The 19,426-nt window shown below is 38.9% G+C and overlaps 1 protein-coding gene and 1 pseudogene across 1 annotated transcript in view; one reads left to right on the top strand and one right to left on the bottom strand.

Moving 5' to 3' along the window:
• Positions 1 to 647: 647 nt before the first annotated feature.
• The window catches only part of APE1 (acclimation of photosynthesis to environment), a 38,614-nt gene continuing 19,835 nt past the window's right edge, over positions 648 to 19,426 (top strand). The window contains exons 1-4 of the mRNA XM_087677390.1: positions 648 to 1,025; positions 17,409 to 17,455; positions 17,549 to 17,651; positions 18,824 to 18,910. Coding sequence (XP_087533516.1) covers positions 747 to 1,025; positions 17,409 to 17,455; positions 17,549 to 17,651; positions 18,824 to 18,910 — 516 coding nt within the window. The 5' untranslated portion in view covers positions 648 to 746. The remainder of the gene's footprint in view (positions 1,026 to 17,408; positions 17,456 to 17,548; positions 17,652 to 18,823; positions 18,911 to 19,426) is intronic.
• Positions 2,767 to 4,795, bottom strand: LOC148035434 (uncharacterized; annotated as a pseudogene).

Below are 19,426 nucleotides of genomic sequence, written 5' to 3'. Positions count from 1 at the left end.
ATGCTCAAAACCAATGTGGATGCAAGCCCTAAGTTTGGAATAATGGCTTTTAATAGTTTTTACATGCCCTTTTTTTTAGCATGCATGCTTGTCATACTTTTGGCAACAATAGAGAAAATGAAACGAAGGATGAAGGACAAGTTCAAAAACGAAACGAAAGAGAAAACACGGATCAATTTAAAAAACGAAACGAAGAAGAAGAAGAAATGAAACGATGGATAAACAAATAAATAAAAAACAATGTTAAGCTGCAGGTGTAAAGACACAAAATAGTGTATTGCTTAATATGCATATTTTTATACGTTCGGTCCACTGCAGGAAGAGCTTCTAAATAGTTACAAGAATTGGCAGCCAACATGCATGCGCAACAGATCCGAATATACACATTTGTTGCCCATGAACTTTCAGCGACTATCGTCCACCAATGCCCACCAACAAGAACCATCTAGAGAATTCTCATTGTGAGGGAATGTGTGCTAAAGGGAGGCTCCTACCTACACGGGCTGGGGACCATTTCCGTGCATGTGCACAAAACACACATTTGTTGGATAGGACAAAGTTGACAAACCCATCCAGATGTTTTCCCGGCCAAGCCTTCTAAAGTTCTACGCTAGCTCGCTCTCCGTTCCCAAATGGACACTTAAGTCGAATAGTGATATAACTTATAAAGCACCGTCAGAATTTATAATTATCGAGTCCTTCTGGATACGGTTGGCTGCAGCCTCTCAGCTTCTCCGTTCCAGGACATGGCGAGCTCTCTCTGCAGTGGCTACTGCCTAAACACAGCGAAGACCACGACGGCGAGCCTCCATTTTTCTCCATTGACGCTCCCGCGAACGGCCTCCCTCCTTCTCACGGGACATTTGCCCCTTTCGCCTATCCGGTTGGCAAAGAAGGCACCCCCAAGCCTCCGCCTGGCGATCCGAAGAGCGGTACTGGTGCGAGCTGCCAGCCAAGTCGAAACGACTCCATCGCCTCCTTCCTCCAAGGAAATCATCCCAGATTCTGACTTCTCCATTTTCAAGGCAGGTTCCTACACTCATCCTGGGTGCTTTCTCTTGCTTTGCGCATGCCTCCCCGCTGCACATTGCATATTCTTATTCATTAAGGCGCACCATCGGTTGTTGCAGGATTTCGTCTTACTCTATGCATTGTTTTGATAGCTAGAGTCACGTTTGTAAGTCTGAAATTGCAGATGCGGTTGAATGGAAAGCCGTTTGAGATGTTAGAAGTAAGAATGTGATCGATCCAATGTACAATCGTTTTTCCTTTGAAGGGGAAGGATTACTTTTCAGGACAAGACTATATAGACATGAAAGAAGACTATGGTAATCTTAAAGCTCTGAGTCGATACAGTCTTGAAATCGTGCAGGTGTAAGTTTATATCATTATGTCATACCATTGTGTTCCTTTTCTTTGTAGGGAGATTTGATGATAAAGGATTAAAAAAATAAAAAAGATAGTCTTGTAAGAGGAATATCATAAAACTTCTGAAAGCATTAGTATTGCACTTAGCCACCTACTAAGTGTGCAAAATTTTTCACATCCTTGAGTTCCAGCGGCAACGAATCTCCTTAAAGTCTCTATCGTCATTGATTCTACATGTCCTTGGATGATTTGGAATCCCTTTTTGTTTTTAAGAGATGCATGATAAGAGAAGTCATACTTCTTTGGATTTGTAACATTTAGGTGACTTCAGAGTCTCATGGAAGTTCTACACATAGTCCTCATTTTGTGAAGTGTTTGCCCAAACTTGTGCTACATGAACTATTGTTAAAGGATTGGTTCAAGCTAATACAACTTTTTTCCCAAAGAAAAGGAAACTCTCTTAGTAGCACCTTCACAAAAGCCCTAGAGGTAAAATATGAAGTAAAAAATGAGCCCTATGAAAGACTGCCAATAAGTATGTTATAAATAATGCCAAACTATATGTGGCTCAAAGTGGAAGAATGTGCCCAATTCTGTGTGTAAATAAAAACAACTTGCCTCCTCGTATGCTTAGAGTCACCTTGTAGTCTCTCCCATCTCCCACAAAGTATTTGGATAATCTCTCTCCAAGAAGCAGTAATGCTAGCAATCAACCAACTCCTGTATTTGATAGTACCCTTAGTTTACTCTACTTGTGAAAAGTCAAGGATGGGACTCATTCTCAAGTGCTGGTCATTTGGTGTTGAGATACCCTCTATCATGTACCGATGGTGAGTGGTAGCTGGCTTTGCTCTAATCTTGCTCATTTATCTAGAGAAGGCCACGTTGCAAGGTTTGTTGAGGAATAGGGGCTCTCCAAACTCACTCTTGTGGATCCTATACAAACTCTATAGGGGCTGCCTTTGGTAAGCTTGATATCTCCATCTCTCCCTCATGTAAGTAATCGAGTTTGGGTCAATATACCATCTGGTGTTGCAGTCATAGTAGCAATGGAACGGGAACAGGAACGGGAATGTGGGGTCCTAAGGGAACGAGAACGAAGCCCCAAGGGGAATGGGAACGACTTGTACTATATATATGATTTATATATTTTAAACTATTCATTTATATATTTCATAAAAGCTCTTTGAAAAACACATGCACAATTTGCAAAATATGATAGTCTTTTTCATAGATGAAAGGATGGTTACATTGAAATGGCACATAACTTATAAGATCCAAAATAGATGATAATCTAGGATTATACTACATAAAAGAGTCAAGAAGCATCAAGTAACAAGTATAATTGACAAAATATGGCAACTTGGAATTTGAAAGTCTCTCAAAGTAACCGTTGGGTCATACATCGCTGCCACTAGCAGCAAGACTATCCAAAAGATTATCATCCACATTGTTTAAGAAAGCCATATCATCATCAAATCAGCATTTGCAAGTTCCAAAGCACCTTGATCATCGGCCATATGTGTAGGCATAGGTGTCTCCCCATCCTCATCATCAGAGGACTCTTCTTCATCAAGAGCTATAAACTTTTTTACCTTGAGCCACATCTGCAAGCAAGCGCAAGATTGCACTAACAAATATCAAGTCATTCACTTGTTTTGTCCCAAACCTATTCCACTTTTTAGATGCAACATGCCCAAATACACTCCATAGTTGCTGAATGGGAGAGGAGCTTGCACCTTGAGACGAAATCCGCACTGTCAATGTTTGAAGCTCAAGTGTACGTGCCCCATAAATCTTCCCACCACAAGGCAGCCCCAATCTTAAACCGATCTATTTGTGCATCAGCTGACCCAAACCTTCCTAACTTGTTTCTATAAAAACCAAGCTGATCTTTCATCAATCTTCTCTTAGTATCAATGGGAACCTACCTAGAAAGCACTACGTCCCAACCCTGCACCACGTCTTCATCCTTCTCTTGACCATACCCTTGGAACTTTGGATCTAATGCATATGCTGCTGCATGCATAGGTGAGTGATAAGCATTCCATCTTGCCTCACATAAATCTCGGACTTCTTGATACTTTGCATCATCCAAACCAAGCTGTCCTAGCTTCTCAATCATGTGATTGCCTCCTCATAGACCTTTCGAATGCATGGCTCTCGTCCTATGCAATTTGCATCAAGCGCATGATTGGCTTCATGACAATATTAATGCTTTTCAATTCATTCCAAAATGCATGATCTTGTATGATGTTCTTCACTGCTATACCAGCCCTTGATCTAGAAGTAGCCCATCCCATCCACTCATTACTTACCACCAATTGCTTCAGGGTTAAGCTTACCTTCTCAAGTCTCTTTATCATAAGAAAGTTATAGCCAAAGCGCGTCTCAAAGTACTTTAAGAGATCTTTTTTAGGTGATCTCTTGTGGAACTCACTAAGAATGAATTGATGACTTTGGATGAAACTGATTATATCCTTGGATGAAGGGATCAATCCATGACAAGCTACCAATGTCTTTCAACAAATTGCTCAAACAGTGAGCAAAGCGTGGGTTGAATGTGATGTGCGGATATCTCTCCTCAAGTCTCATACATGTTGTCCTATTTTTTGGCTCACCATCAGCAATAAACTGGATTACATTTTCAGCCCCAACTTTTTCAACACCTTCCGCCCATTCCTCCACAAGCTGACCTGTACTTTTTTCTGTACTTGAGGCATCATGTGAGAAAATGAATTGCATCTTTCCTCGAGAATAGGCAACCATCCCATGGATGGACCGTTTTTGAGTATCACTCCATCCATCTGCTATCAAAGAGACACCATTCTTCACCCAACTTTCTTGCATAGTTGCCATAGCACATTCAATTGCATCCTTTTCCTTCTGCAACAAAGTGGTAGGCAGTGTCTCATATGATGGAGGCTTATAGGTTGGACCATACTTTGCAATCTCTTGGACTATCTCAAGGAACTAGGGAGATCTTATAACATTGAATGCAACATGATCATCGTAGAAAAACCTTGCCGTAGCTGCATCCACCTTGTCCTTTTTACGAGGATTCCAAGCTGTTTTCCCAAGGTTTGTTGCTTGCAGCATTTTCCATGATGGGATTGTGAGGATGCAAAAGTTCCAAGTCCCCCATGACTATATCATCAGCTTGTCCACTAAAAAAAGATGCATCAATTGCTTGCTTTTTCCTTGCACATGCTTTGTCTTTTTCACTTGGGTACTTTGCCAAGAGCTGCCTTTGGATTTCGGGTGTGGTATTTGGGCAGAAATTTATTTGGGCTCCGATGTCAACATGACATAAGTGTTGCTTCACACGATTGGATCCTCTTGTTTTCAATTTCTCACACCTTTTGCATTTCCATTTCTTTGCATCTTCCTTTGATGCATAATGGTCCACTTTCTCAACCTCGTTCCATCAACTAGGCTGAGATCGCTTATTGCCCAAACGCTTTGATCTTGAGGAAGTCATTACTTCTACAAATTCAGGAATCAAAAGCATTAGTCAACCCTCCATGAGACTCAGCTTGTTTTGAGAGAGAGAGAGAGAGAGAGAGAGAGAGAGAGAGAGGGGGGGGGAATGTAGTTCAGTGGATAGTTTTCTCTTACCTAGAGGTTGAAATGAATGCATGTAAGGAGAAGCACATAGCGTCCTGCTCCGATGGTCTGATAGTTTGCACGCCAATCGCCACAATCGGACACCTCGTGGGTCACTTTTTCGGCAGTCTCAATAGCACTCTTCACTTTTTCAACGTTCCCCTTCGGGGAATGACAGCATCCACGTTCCCCCTTCACAGGTGTTCCCCCATGTTTTCCTCCATGTTCCCCATGTTCCCCCACGTTCCCCCGGCCGTTCCCCCTTCACAGGCGATCCCCCGTTCCTTTGGCATTTTTTTGGTGTGGAACACGTTCCCATGTGGATCGGCGTTCCCTTGCTACTATGGTTGCAATGAGCCATTACTCTAATCCTTTGCTGAGAGCAACTTGTAATCTTTGTATTGCTATCATTCCTCCTATGGAGAAAAGGCCTATCTAGATGTGGGAGACATGTGTCTACCCTTCACTTGGGAGACTTTCTCCATCACTGTCTTTGTCATATCTCTAATACCCTCAAGGCCATACAATCTCTCTCTGAGTCTTCTATGATAAAATTTAAAAAAGCAAACCACTCTCTCACTATGAAGGAGAATCTCCCCTAAGAAAGTTGTGTCATCTGCCCTAGGATATGATTGCACTGTGGTTTCTAAAGGTGATTAAAGAGAAGAATGTCTTGTCTTCTCTTTAACTACAGTCAATACAAGTTGGGAAAGGCTAGATGAAACAGTCTCCAGATTATAATAATAAAAACTATAAAGTAGGCCTTAAAATCCTTGTTACCATATTTCTCTCGTGACGTGTGAACACATGTTTTTTCCTCTTTAGGAGGTTTTTTCCTCTTGGCCTTGTCTATAGGCCTATTCACTTTTAAGGCATGCTTAGTCTTATAAATATTCTCTACTGATACCTCTCAATACACTTTTTGAGTTATGCTCTCTCAAGCTTCTTATTCTTTAAGTTGTACGTGTGCATTCTGACAACCCTAAATCCGACCATTGGTATTAGTGTGGGCTTTGACCTCTTGGGCCTAGTCATCAACACCCTCCACTGGATTTCTTTAGATTGAGATGAATTTGAGGAGTGTTCATAGGTTGATAAATATAGTGAGAAAGTCCCTAAAGGCTTAGCATCATGAGATTTTTGAGTCGAGTTTGTTTTCATTCATTTACACTATTGCCAAATTCCAATACTGCACGATCTATTTCATCCTTTTTGCAGAATTTTTGACAACGGTTAATTTTGCAAGTAATGCTCCTATTGTCTTCTTTATAGGTTGGTTTTGTGCATGTTTCCTCACTACAAGCAACTTTCGCATCAAGTGCAATTTAGCCATGGATGACAACAATGATGTATCCCGTATGTTGGCTGTTGAAGACAAGTTGGATGGAACCAACGATCCATTGTGGGCTTATATGATATGCCATGTATTGGTTGCAAAGAGAATTTGAAATATTGTGCATGGAATTGAAAGACTCTCTAATGGTGTTTCAAAAGATGCAACTATGGCACACAAACAATAGAAACAACTATAGTTGAGAAGACTGCAGGTTTCAGTTCTGCTGCAAGTAATGGTAGAGCACCAACACCACCTATTTTTGAGCAGATTCGTTGGCAGAGATGCAGAGGCTCATGCTTTGATTACATTTTTTACTCATATAAGACAACTAAGAATACTTGGAACATACTTGCACGCTTGTATCAAGAAAGAAGTGAAGTCCATGTTACTTGAATAAGTGGTTAGAGAATGAATATATGAATGAAGGTGAGACCATGGATAGTTTTTTGATAACGATGAAAGATCTTAAGAGTAGTCGATTGCTGTAAAGGAGATTTTGCCAGATAATTCAATTGTGTAGATTTTTTTGAATGGTTTTCCTATTTCTTATCAGAGTTTTGCATCTACTCTTCATTTGATGATGAAAGGCAATCCAAATGATTTGTCATTTAATGAGTTAGTTTCTGTTTTACTACTAGAAGAATAATCTCAGCCAAATAGGACCATTATGCATTGCAAATTAAGCTTTTGTAGTGAGTCAAAAAAGTAAAAGAAGAGCTATTTTTTCGATAAGTAAACAAAAATTTGCAAATGTTGTTTAGACAAAGAAGGTTGATAAGGATGAGAATAAAATCTTTTGTAGGTATTTTAAGGCAAAAGATCATGTTATTGTTTTAAATTGGATACAAAAGAGGCTAAGAAGAAAGAGACTAGTATAGCTGTTACAAATACCTTTTCTTCTAAGTCAAGTTATCCAAATGTTGTGCAAGATACAGAGTGGGCATTCTTTGGGCAATGCAATTATGACCCTTCTTTATATGATTCTTGATGTTTGTTGTGGATTTAGATGTTTGATACTTTGGCAGTGGTAGTATAAATCATATTACGTTTCTACATAGTCTATTTACTTCTTTTGAGCTTGCCCAAAAGAATAGTACTATCACATTTGTCAATAACTCCTCTTATCCCGTTAAAGAAGTTAGCAAAATTGTGTCAATAATTGTTAATAGTAGTACTTTTATACTTACAAATGCTTTATATGTAACTGAGATCAAGAAAAACTTCTTAATCAAATTCTACACTTGCTAAGATTGGCTTGATTGTAAAGTTTGTTGATGATAGATGTATAGTTCATGATCTTTCTTGTGGTGATATAGTTATTATATTTGGTTCACTATGTTGTGGGCTATACAAGCTCAATAATTATGATAAAGACATGGCATGTGTGGTTGTAGATTCGTAGGTTGTTTCAAATTCAAAACTTTGGTATGCACATTTTGGTCATTTGAATTTTGCTAGTTTGGTGTGCTTGCAAAATCTGATATGGTGTCTTCATTGTCTAATGTTGAGGCATGTAGAAAACACATTTGTGAAAGCTGTATATTAGATAAAAAGTAGCGTGCTTCATTTTCAAAAGATGATGGTTTAGTGTGAGCTATTCATAAACTATAACTTGTACACAATGATGTTTGTGGTCCAATGCAAACATCATCTTTTGGCGAGTACTTGTACTTCGTGACTTTCATTGGTGATTTCTCTAGGTATGCATGGTTATATAGTTGAAAGCTAAGTCCAAAGCATTTTTGTATTTCAATTAGTTTATTAGCATGGCTGAAAAAATTTCAGCATGTATGGATATATGGTTTGAAAGCTAAGTCCGAAGAGTTTTTATGCTTCAAGTGGTTTATGAGCATGGCTGAAACATTTTTTGGGATGTAAAGAGGGTACTTTCTATTTTAATTGAGGGAGGAGGCATATTTGTCTAAGGAATTGAACACATATCTGGCTGAACATGGGATAAAACACCAATAAATAGTGCTATATATACCGCAACAAAATGGTGTAGCAGAGAGGAATAACAAATCTCTCATGGAGATGGCACAATGCATGATGAAGAGTCAAGCTTTGCAACATAGCTTTTGGCTCGAGGCTATTTTATGTGTAGTCTACACACTTAACATGTGTCCCAGTAAGGCAAAAAGGCATTTGTTGCTTACTTGCATATTTTTTATTACTTGGCTTATGCATTGATACTGGTTTAACAATAGAAGAGTTTGGATGACAAGGGTGTAAAATGCATTTTTGTTAGGTATAATAATGAAAGCATAGGTTATAAGTTATCCAATCCATAAAGGAAGTGTACCTTGTTGAGCCAGTTATCTTTGTGGAATATGGTGTTTAACCTTCGCTTTCATGTATAAATGAGAGAGATTTTAGCTGATATGATATTTACGACACCTTATTACCTCTTTTCAATGATGCATAGTCACATGTAGTGCCACATGATGTAGCTTTTCAGTTTGTGCAAGTTTCTGATGATGTTGCAGATTAGTCTATTTTTGATGCAAATGTGAATGATGTACTTCTTGATGAGAGAGTAGAGATTCATTCAGCAGTCCAGGACTATGCTAAAATGGCTGGTGCAAACATTGTGTAACAAGAAGTTAAATGCACCGTTGACTAGTAATACTTGTTCAGGCTCTCATAGTGACTCTTACACATCAAATTGTTATGCATTGGCTATTTCTAGTTTGTGTGGTGTGGATGAGCCCGTGTCTTTTGAAATGGCACAAAATTCATAAAATTGAATAGTGGCTATGTAGTTTGAGATGCCATCTAAGTATGATTCTATTATGAAAAATGATACTTGGTTCCTATGTGATTTGCCTTTTGGCAAGAAGGCCATTGGTACCAAGTGGATTTACAGGTCAAAGTGCAAGCTAGATGGTAGTGTTGATTATTGCAAAGCTAGACTTATAGCAAAGGGTTATGTTTAGTAGAAGGGCATTGATCTTAATGAGACCTTTGCTTCCATTTGCCATATGACAATTCTTCTTAGTATTTGTGCATTAGCACCTCATGATGCTTAGAATATACATTAGTTGGACATTAAAGCTGCATATCTAAATGGTGATTTGCATACCTAAATGGTGATTTATGTGAGTAAGTGTATGTTTTTTAGTTTTGTTGTTTTCATTGAAAATTGAGCATAATCTGATCATAAATTGAACACTTGTTGACTTAAGAACTAATCACAAATTGTTGCAAATGTGACCCCAAATTGATCGCAAACTTATTGCAAAAACTGACTAGCAATCAATGCAAAAATTGATCCTAAAAAGGACCATAAATGGTTCTCAAGTTGATAAAAAATTGAGGTGAAATTGATCAAAATTTTTGTCTCAAAATTGAGACAAAATTCATGTCAAATTGATCATAAGTTAATGCAAAAGTATAGTTTCAGTGCTCAGGAGAAACTCATACTCATTTGCATATATCTTATAGTGATCAGTATACTAAGTAGTGACCTCATGACAAACATACTGTCAGCACAGTACCTTGGATGCATGCTGAACACATCTGAGATCCACCACATATATGTGCTCTGCTAAACCTGATGGCGCCTAAACTAAAGTCCTCACTCTAATTGAAAGGTATCTAGGTAAAGCTGTAACAATTAAGGATGGTTTGCCAAGTCATCCTCTTTCATCCATTTAGCGTCCATTGGTGAATAATTCTGAAATTCCGCCAAGTATCTCTTGGAAACTTTATCTTTAACCTTTCTTTTTTTATGTGCCAAAATCTACTCGGATACCAAAATCTCATCCAACTGCTCAACCTCAAGCTGAATTTCAACAAACATATCCTTTGGCACATCACCATGAAAAGACCTTAACAAATTGACATGAAAGACATTGTGTATTTGCTAATGTGGAGATAATTTCAGTGGATATGTCACATCGCTGATCTTCTCCAATATCTGGAATAGCCCATAGTATCTCATACTCAACTTCGGATACAATCTTTCTGTTTCTTTTATCTTTTTCAGCCTTGCCTTTTCAAAACGTAGCAATATATAATCACACTCTACAAATTGCACAGTATGTTTGTGGCGATCAACTATCCTCTTTTGCTTTTCTTGCGATCTCTAAAGTGCATACTTTATCTTTGCATAGGCTGCATCCAAGTTTTCCACATAATGGTCAGCCTCAAAGATCTTATCCTTAGTTTGCAGAATAGGTAGTACCTTCTTGCTACCCTCAACCATCTCAAATGGAGCTTTGCCCCAAGAACTATGCAACGTGTTGTTGTAAGCAAACTCAACCAAGGGCAAATACTGTTCCCACGGTGTCTTGTGGTCTAAAACATAGTATCTCAAAATATCTAACACTGTGAAATTTACTTTTTGAGATTGACCATTTGTTTGTGGATGGAAGGAGGATGAGAATTTCAGTGTAATACCCATATTCTCAAACAATCCCTTCCAAAATAAATTGGTCATCCAAGGTTCTTGATTACTAATAATGGACTCTGAAATACCATGATACTTAAAAGATGTATTGTAAAAATAATCATGCCATATGATTAGCCTTTATTTTCTCTCGGCGGAATAAATGGGCTTGTTTGCTAAACGTGCAAATGATAGTCCATATCCCATCATTCCTTGTAGGTGTCCTAGGAAGCTAAAAAATAAAGTCCATTGCAATGCTTTGCCAAGGCCTATCTGGAATAGGCATGGGATGCAACAAACTCGGCATCTTTTTCTTATTATGCTTTACCTTTTGACATATGATACATGTCCTAACAAATTGTTTTACATCATGTCCCAAAGCTGGCCAATAAAAGAAATGCTCCATTGCCTTGACCGTGACATCAATACCTCTATGTCTTGTATATGGAATAGCATGACTTTTAGTGATAACTCTCGGCCTTAATTGCTTTGTGACACACATTTGTCCATGCATCATTAGAAATCCATCTCTTAGTACATAGTGCCCATGCCTCTGGCCCTTGCAAAGTTGATCATAAACATCAACAAAGTTTGAATTAGCAACATATTGCTCTTTCACGGCATCCAACTCAGTGTGATAAACTATGTTGACGATTGAAATTTGTGGCTTACATGATAGTGCATCAACTATAAGATTCTTTTTACCGTTGATATGTATAATTTGAAAGTGAAACATAGAGAGAAAATTTGCCCATCTCATATACTTGTCTAACAACTTTCTCTGTGTTAGAAAGTACCTCAAAGTTTGATGGTTGGTTTGCATTGTAAAATCAACTCCTAATAAATAATATTTCCACGTAGATAGTACATGAATTAGAGCCAAGAGCTCTTTCTCATAGATCTGCAAATTCTTTGTTACATCGTGGAGGATTCGACTCTCATAAGCGGCAACTCGGTCGTTCTGCATAAGAACAACCCCAATGTTGTTACCACATGCATCAACTGAACTACGAATGACTTCCTTAGATCAGGCAACACAAGCATGGGATCTGAAGTCATCTTTTCTTTCAACTTTTCAAATGTTGAAATTTCCATTGTTGTCTATCTAAATGGCATATCCTTCTTCTGCAAAGCATGCAATGGAGATGCAATTTCAGCAGACCCATGTATATTCTTCCTGTACTAAGAACATAAACCCAAGAAATTGCGGATCTCATGCACATTTCTCAAAGGTGGCCATAATCGTATTGCCTCAACCTTTGCAGGGTCCATACGAATACCATCAACCAATACACTGTCCCAAAAAGTGGATTTCATGCAAGAAGAATTCACTTTTCTTGTCATTGATAACTAGCCTATGCTTACTTAATTCATTAAACACAATGTCTAAGTGTCTTTTATGCTTTGCCTCGTTCTTTGAATAGACAATAATGTCATCAAAGAAAGTGTCCACAAATCCTCTATGTAGCCTGAAGATGCGATTCATCATCCGATTAAAAGTGATGAGAGCATTTGTAAGTTCAAAAGGCATAACAAGAAACTCATACAATCCAAAAGATGTTGTGAAAGCTATCTCAGGCACATCTTCCGATCTAATGCATATTTGATGATACCCACTTTTTAAATCCATACGGTTGAATATGACCTACTTTGCAATCTATCCATAACACTATTGATTCGAGGAATCAGGAAGTGAATCTTTATCGTGATCTTGCTCAGAGCATGATAGTCAATGCACATACGCCATGAACCATCCTTTTTTTGTACCAAAAGTAGTGGAGAAAAAAAAGGAGATAAGTTGGGCTGAATCAGCCTTTTTTCTAATAGCTTATTCACCTGACTCATAATCTCCTCTTGTTGGGCTGCACTGACTCTCTATGGTGGCTTATTAGGTGGGCTACTTCCAGGGATAATATCTATGCCATGATCTTTTGGCATTTCAGGTGGTAGCTGTCCTAGAAGTGACTGAGAGAAGCAATTAGTATACATTTTTAAAAATGATACGCGATCTTTCTTCAACTTAGACATGTTCCCAACATTCTCACTATCATCTTTATCCTTAGTAAAAACCAAGTATGTTGAAAGATGATTTTTTATTACTTTAGAAATGGCAGCTGTAGATACACAAGGATAGATTCACCTTTTAACTTTACATCAAGTATGAGTACTTTTTCCTTATGCTGAATAGTGGTCTTTTTTGCATGAGAATCAATCACTGCGTGCATACGGGTGATACCATGGCATTCCAAGCAATACATAATAACCCTCAAGTAGAGCAATGAAGAACTCTTTGCTGCTCACATATCCCTGCATATGCAACTGAAGCTTTCCAATGAGTGGTGTGATGGGCTCTACATGGCCTTTACGTGCCATTCCAACTTCCCCCATGGGTCCCATCTTGTTCTCTTTGATACCCAGACGAGCTGCCATGTCAATAGAGATGAAGTTAGCTCATGCACCATTATCAAGTAAAATCAATGCATGTTGATTTCTAATTTTGCCCCATGCTCTATACAACTTAGTAGCATCATCATTGGGCTGATCACTAACAACATCGGACACCAATCCCACGAATGTTTTTGGGCTTCTTTCTTTTAGAATCTCCCCAATTTTCTAATTTTTCAGCTCGCTGCCTATTGGGACAATCCCTTGCAATGTGGCCCTCTTGTTTACAAATAAAATATTTATTTGTAGCCATCAATTCCTTATGTTGTGCCAATGTTTTTGAGCCCTTTCTTTGTTGTCTTGGTCTCTTTTTAGGCTGATTTTCAGATCTGCCCCTTTTCTCAGTCTTAAACAACTTTTTATTCGGCTTCTTCCCACTCTCTAGGAAGCTTGAATCCTTCCCATGCAGCAAAGCATTGGTTGTAGCAGTAGTCTCTATGAGCTGAGATATGCTAGACAATGGATTTAATGCAAAAATCCGAGATTCCTTTGGGCAGCACACAAACATATTTTTCCACTTGCTCATGAAGGGGTATGGGGCAATAAGAAGTAATAGGCAGCAATGCATCCCATAACTTCTTATCATATTGCTCCAAATTTTTACATTCCTTAGTATCTAGCTTATTCCAAGTTGTTATGATGTCCATCTCAAAGGTACTTGTCCAGTCTTGCACGGATATTTTGATAAGTGGTAGCCTTCCCAAATGGTTTTTCCAACATTATCCATAATTAAATATTAATTTTTGGTATTTAAATACAAAAAAATAATCTAATAATTATTTTGGTGCTTAGAAAATAAATTCGACTGGCCAATAATTAAATTGGCTAGGAAACTTCCATTTCCGAGTGTCTTTGCGTCATCTTTGACCATTAGATTGGTGTTAGGTACCATTAAAAGCCACTGCTTTAGTGCTTGTAATTTCCTTGGATCCCAGGCTCGTAAATTTACTCTAACCCCAGTTACACCTCACATGTGCAACATTTACTTAACCCATGTGATTAAAAATTAATCCATATGTTAAGGGAGGTTTTAAAAATACATGTTCTCATGATACCAAGTCTCATTTTAGAATGCTCTCAAGCTTCTTTTCCATGGCCTCTTGCCATGGGGATGCTTTAGAGCCTTCTGTCAACTCTTCGGCTCAAAATGCGCTATATAATCTATCATAAAGATAGATGCAAATAAGATACTAGTGGCAAACTGGACGGATTTTTTAGGGCCTTTTGAAGTGGAATCTGGTGGAAGGATCTACAAATCCCACATGGTTTGTTAGTACCAATGGGGTAATGACTCTTAGGGAGGGGGCTTGGATGGTAAAGTCTTTGTAGGTCCATTGTTAAGAGCAGGTAGCAGACCTAGGTCAAGTGGCACTATCTTCGATTTGGTAGGGGAAGGAATCGGGTCAAAGGTGCATGCAGTGGATTACACTATATCCCACTCATAAAAAACGATATCTCTTTGGACAATCGCCTTGTTTGTTCAAGGATTGAACAAACGATAGGCTTTTGCCTTAGAGAAATAGCCAACAAAAATTAGGGGATTAGCTCGGGGAGTGAGCTTTTTGATCTTATCATTAGGAGTGTGTATGCAAGCGTGACACTTGAAGACTCTGGAGTGGGAAGTGACAAGCCAAGTGCAAAGAAATGCCTTGAAGTGATTGTCTGAGAAACCGCCGTAGTCGGGTATCGGTGGAGGATGTATATCAAAGTGTTAACAGCCCTGATCCAAAGGTACTGAGGAAGCTTTGCTGTAAATAGTAGAGTGTGCCATGTTCATCATAGTTTGATTCCTAAGCTCTACCACTCCATTCTGAGAAGGGGAGTTGATAGAGGTGAGATGGCGAGAAATGCTATACTCCTCTAGAAACTCGATGAACTCATGGTAGATAAACTCACCACAGGAATCACTCCTCATACAACCTACAAGATGACCAACTTCATCATGCACTAGAAGCACCCATGATGAGAAGTAGATGAATGTGTCAGATTTACACTTTAAAAAGTGCACAGGCACGAATTTAGAAAAGTCATCCGCTATCAAAAGAAAGTATAGTGCACCTTTAAGGGTGTGAGTGGATGTCAACCCACAAAGATCAACATGAATCAATCTCAGAGGCACTTTTGCTCTATGTGTGGTTTGTTGAGGGAATAGACTGTGGTATGTTTCCCTAGCTAACAAGCTGGATAGATATCCTTGGACAATTTAAGGGGTGGAAGTAGTGATGATGTGGCAACTATACAGACTTTGCAGACTGCAAAATGCAGATTTGCTGATGTGGAAGGCATGGCGTTTTAGAAAATAGGTGAATGCAGCAATGCTGCTGACATGGACAGCAGGGCGGCAGGCTAGTAGGCTGTATGGCAGCTCCAAGAGATATAAATGCACTAAACACAGACTGTTCCAGCCTCAGGCAGCAGTTACTAGTTGGTAGGGATGATGGACAGCAGTAGAAGGCTGTTCAGCAGGCACAGAAGGTAGACAACAACGGGCAGCAGCTTTGGCTAAGATATCCTCCGTGTAGGGTGTGTGGACAGCAGTGAGAAGGCAACTGCAAGCTGCAAAAACGAGATTGAGGCTGAGTGGCGGGCAGCCTATCTATTTATAGATGGTTGGGTCCTCCAAAATTAGGATTTGGCTCATGGGTCACAGACACTCTCTAGGATCATGTTTTTTTAAAATGAAAGTTTTGGTAATTTGATTAATTAAACTTGTTTTGGGGCTGTTTTAAGTGGCTAATCAGCGTGTAATGCATTTTTAGCTCAACAAAGGGAAGAGAAAGATTGTAGGGAAAGAAGAAAGATTGTAGGGAAAGAGGAGAATGGAAGAGAAAAATTTACACAGAACTCCAAGAGAATGCTGAATACAATGAATGCTGATCAGTCCTTGCATGCAGGCCAAGGCATTGATGAGGACACCGAATCAGGTTGATGATAGAAGGCAGTCCTGAATGACAAAGGAGAGCCTTGAATGTTGAAGTGTGATGAATCTACAAGAGAAGAATGAATGACCAGTCACATTCGAGATTGACTGTAAATAGTGAACAAGCTGGAAATTGGCTGATTGCTGCCACAACATGCACTAAATGCTGGCCGACCTGCATACACAGCAATAAAATAATCATAAAATGCTGCCACCAACAAGAAATGAGGTTGCTCCATTTGGCTAGTGTGAATGCCGCCTCTAGCCCATTGAAAAAGAAATGTAGTAAGCTAGATAATGGGATTAACTAGTGTGAACTGTCTAAAACAGATTGAAATAGAAACACATTGTAATGCATGCTCTAGAAAGAGTTGCCTCCTTTTACAAAACACATGAAATGAGGCTCACAAGCTGGAGATGAGTGTGCAAGGCACAAATGATTGCTAAGATTCCCTCTCAAGTCTTGGATGTGGGTGAAGATGGACATAGAATGGTGTTCTGAACTTTGGACCTAAGCATGTTGGTAAAGAAGACATCATAGTATGGAGATGGAAGAACAATGATGAGAATCATTGCTGTGTCCTCCGGTGAAATCATCTTGCCAAGGGATGCGAGCTCACCCCATAGTTCTTCCATCTTGTTGGTGTGATTCTTCATTGAAGGAGAATCATCAATAGAAAGCATCCGTAGTTTCTTCTTTGTGGTAATATAGTGGGCAAAGGTCTTCAATTGGTAGAGGGAAGATAACCTTGTCCATACCTTTGTTACAGTGAAATGGCAAACGATTTGGTATTTGTTAGTGCAAATTTATGCATGCCCAATGATAGTATGGCTGGAAAGTGCATGTTTGTTATATGGAATGCCAATATCAAGAATGGTTAATGGATGGAACCTTACCTCATGGCTCCATTTTTGCTTCATGGTCTGAGCTTCTAGTTGGGTGGTTATGCTTGCATCCCTTGAGTTGTGCTATGTTTATGACAAGCAGCACAATCAATGGCTTAATGAATGAAGGGGACCTTAGATCACCATAGCACTGGAGGCAAATTCAGTTTTCTATTCTAACCAAATGTCTCAGCTACCCAGCAACATGGAAAAGTAGAGAAACCAAGTAATTATTGTTGTTTTTGACTTCAGCAATGGCTTTATTGTTTAGTTGCATAATCGTTGGGATTGAATGAATGAACCTGAAGCTTGTTGAGACAAATCTGGTGTTGAGTTTCTAGATCTTATTGGCAACTTTATTACTCACTTATTTCTTTACTGCCTTGTTCTCACTTATCTACAGTGATCTATTTCATCCGTGCTTATTTTCATTGCTTACTTTTGTTTTTTTTCCACAGACATCTTTAGGTACCATTGGCCTTGGTGTTGGGGTGGTGCTGCTTTCGTAAGTACTTTACAGATAGCTTTCAAGACTAAGGCATGAATTTGGTCATATTATGATCTTGCTGTGATCAACATACAGTTATGCTTATTGCAGATATGGATTTGGAGCCTATTTCAATATTCTTCCTGGATCTGAGTGGTCAGCGATTATGCTAACATATGGGTTCCCTCTTGCTATCATTGGCATGGCTCTCAAGGTGGATATATCTGGTACTGGTTTTGGCTTGTTTTTTAGGATGTATTCATTGTGTGAGCACATGTGTTCTTTATAGCTGTGCTACATTGTATCATAGAAGTGAATGCAATTTGTTGCACTTCTTTCCAAAGGGACTAACACGCATTGAGCCTTGATAAGAAAAGGGTGTGAATCTATCTGAAAACATTTGGTAGGCTTGTGTAGTACTTGGTTTTATAAGCATCTTCTATTGGTTGGAATAATAAGCATTTTTTGTCAGTGGCTGAAAGAACTTGGTCTTTTTACAAAGCACAAGTCTGTACTTTCCGAAACTCTATTCAATTAGATCTTTTCACTCCTGCTAGGTCCGATTTCTGCTCTTTTACACACTCGAACTCTGTTGGGTCTTATTTTCTCTTCTAGGTACTTGAGCTCTCCTCAATGTTTTGCTGCTTCTTCAAAGGTATTGATTCACATGGATGCAGTATTGGGCCTGCCACATGGGCTAGGCCTACTGCATTACACCAACATACTCATAACTACTTATCGGATACACTTCATAGAAGTTATACAATCAATATCTTTTATGTAGGCTAATGACTTGAAGCTAGGGTTATATACCTGGTGGACAGAGACGAAAGTCCTGTCAAAATCCTATCTTTGATGACCCTTAAACTTTTACTAATTGTATCTGTTTCTGTAGTGGCCATTCTCAACATCCCTGGTGCTGAGAATGTGCCGGCGCTTCATTTGGCTTCCAGGATGAAATTGAAAAGTTTGTCCTTGATCTGATGTCTTTCTCCTTTCATAGTCATGCCGAAATTAGTTTTCTATCTGTTGAATTGTGACATGGGCTTTTTCTGAAATTTATCTGTGACATTGTTGGTACGCACAGTTTGAATTTGTAATGGCATTCTACATAGTCAGAATGCTGAGTACTGTGGAAACTAACAATGTTGATAAAGGCCTAGCAATATCAGGTTCCTTTTCTGCAAAGCAAGGACGTTTTGGTATGCTGAATATAGAACATTAGCATGCATGCTTTAGCACAAACCAACCTCAATCATTGGGTTTTTCCAAAGTGAAGAGGGATGGAGGGAAGAAAATGCAGAATTCAGACTAAAAGTGTTTTACAGGGAAGAAACTGCGAATCTCAGACTGAAAAAGGTTTTTCTTTACGGCCATCTTTTGCAGTATGCTGAACTGAAACCAGTCCCTTGCACAACATATGCTGATGCTGCAGCAATACGTGAAACTGGGGCAACACCAACACTGAAGCAGGTAATACAGTGTCTTTTTGCCCCAATTATCTTAACTCCAGGCCAAGCTTGCAAAATGTAAGATTGTATTGCTGGGATCTCAATGGTGGGTATAATAATGTCCACTAAAGCTGGGAAGTTTACATGCAAAGGTGAAACAACAGCTTTTTTCTGTGCTGTGATTTTATACTGTGCATTATATGTGGTTTTTTTGGTCCTGTTGTTGCAAAGGCTTGTCTTAGTCAGGTTGAGACATTGAGGGAAATGTAAAATTTATGCCTGTAAAGCATTTTAATGTAATCACCAAAGAATTTGTGGATTAAAAGGCTATTGCTTGTTATTTGTGGGTTTAAGGCAGATCTTGGAACTTGGATCTTGAAGTATTTTTAAATGTAGAAGTTCAAATGCTCAGAAAACACATATTTGCTCGGGTGAGATAGCATAACGATATGTAGAATAAAATTGCAAAAAGAGATAGCATAGCGATAATGTGAAAAAAACTTGTATAAATCTATTGAGAAAGTTGCGTATACATTAG

Source organism: Lygodium microphyllum, chromosome 5 (genome assembly GCF_053477565.2).
Source record: "Lygodium microphyllum isolate KBCC chromosome 5, Lygodium_microphyllum_v1.1.10, whole genome shotgun sequence".
NCBI classification, from domain to species: domain Eukaryota; kingdom Viridiplantae; phylum Streptophyta; class Polypodiopsida; order Schizaeales; family Lygodiaceae; genus Lygodium; species Lygodium microphyllum.
The sequence above is the reverse complement of the archived record's forward strand: the minus strand, read 5'-3'. Positions and strand labels throughout refer to the sequence as shown.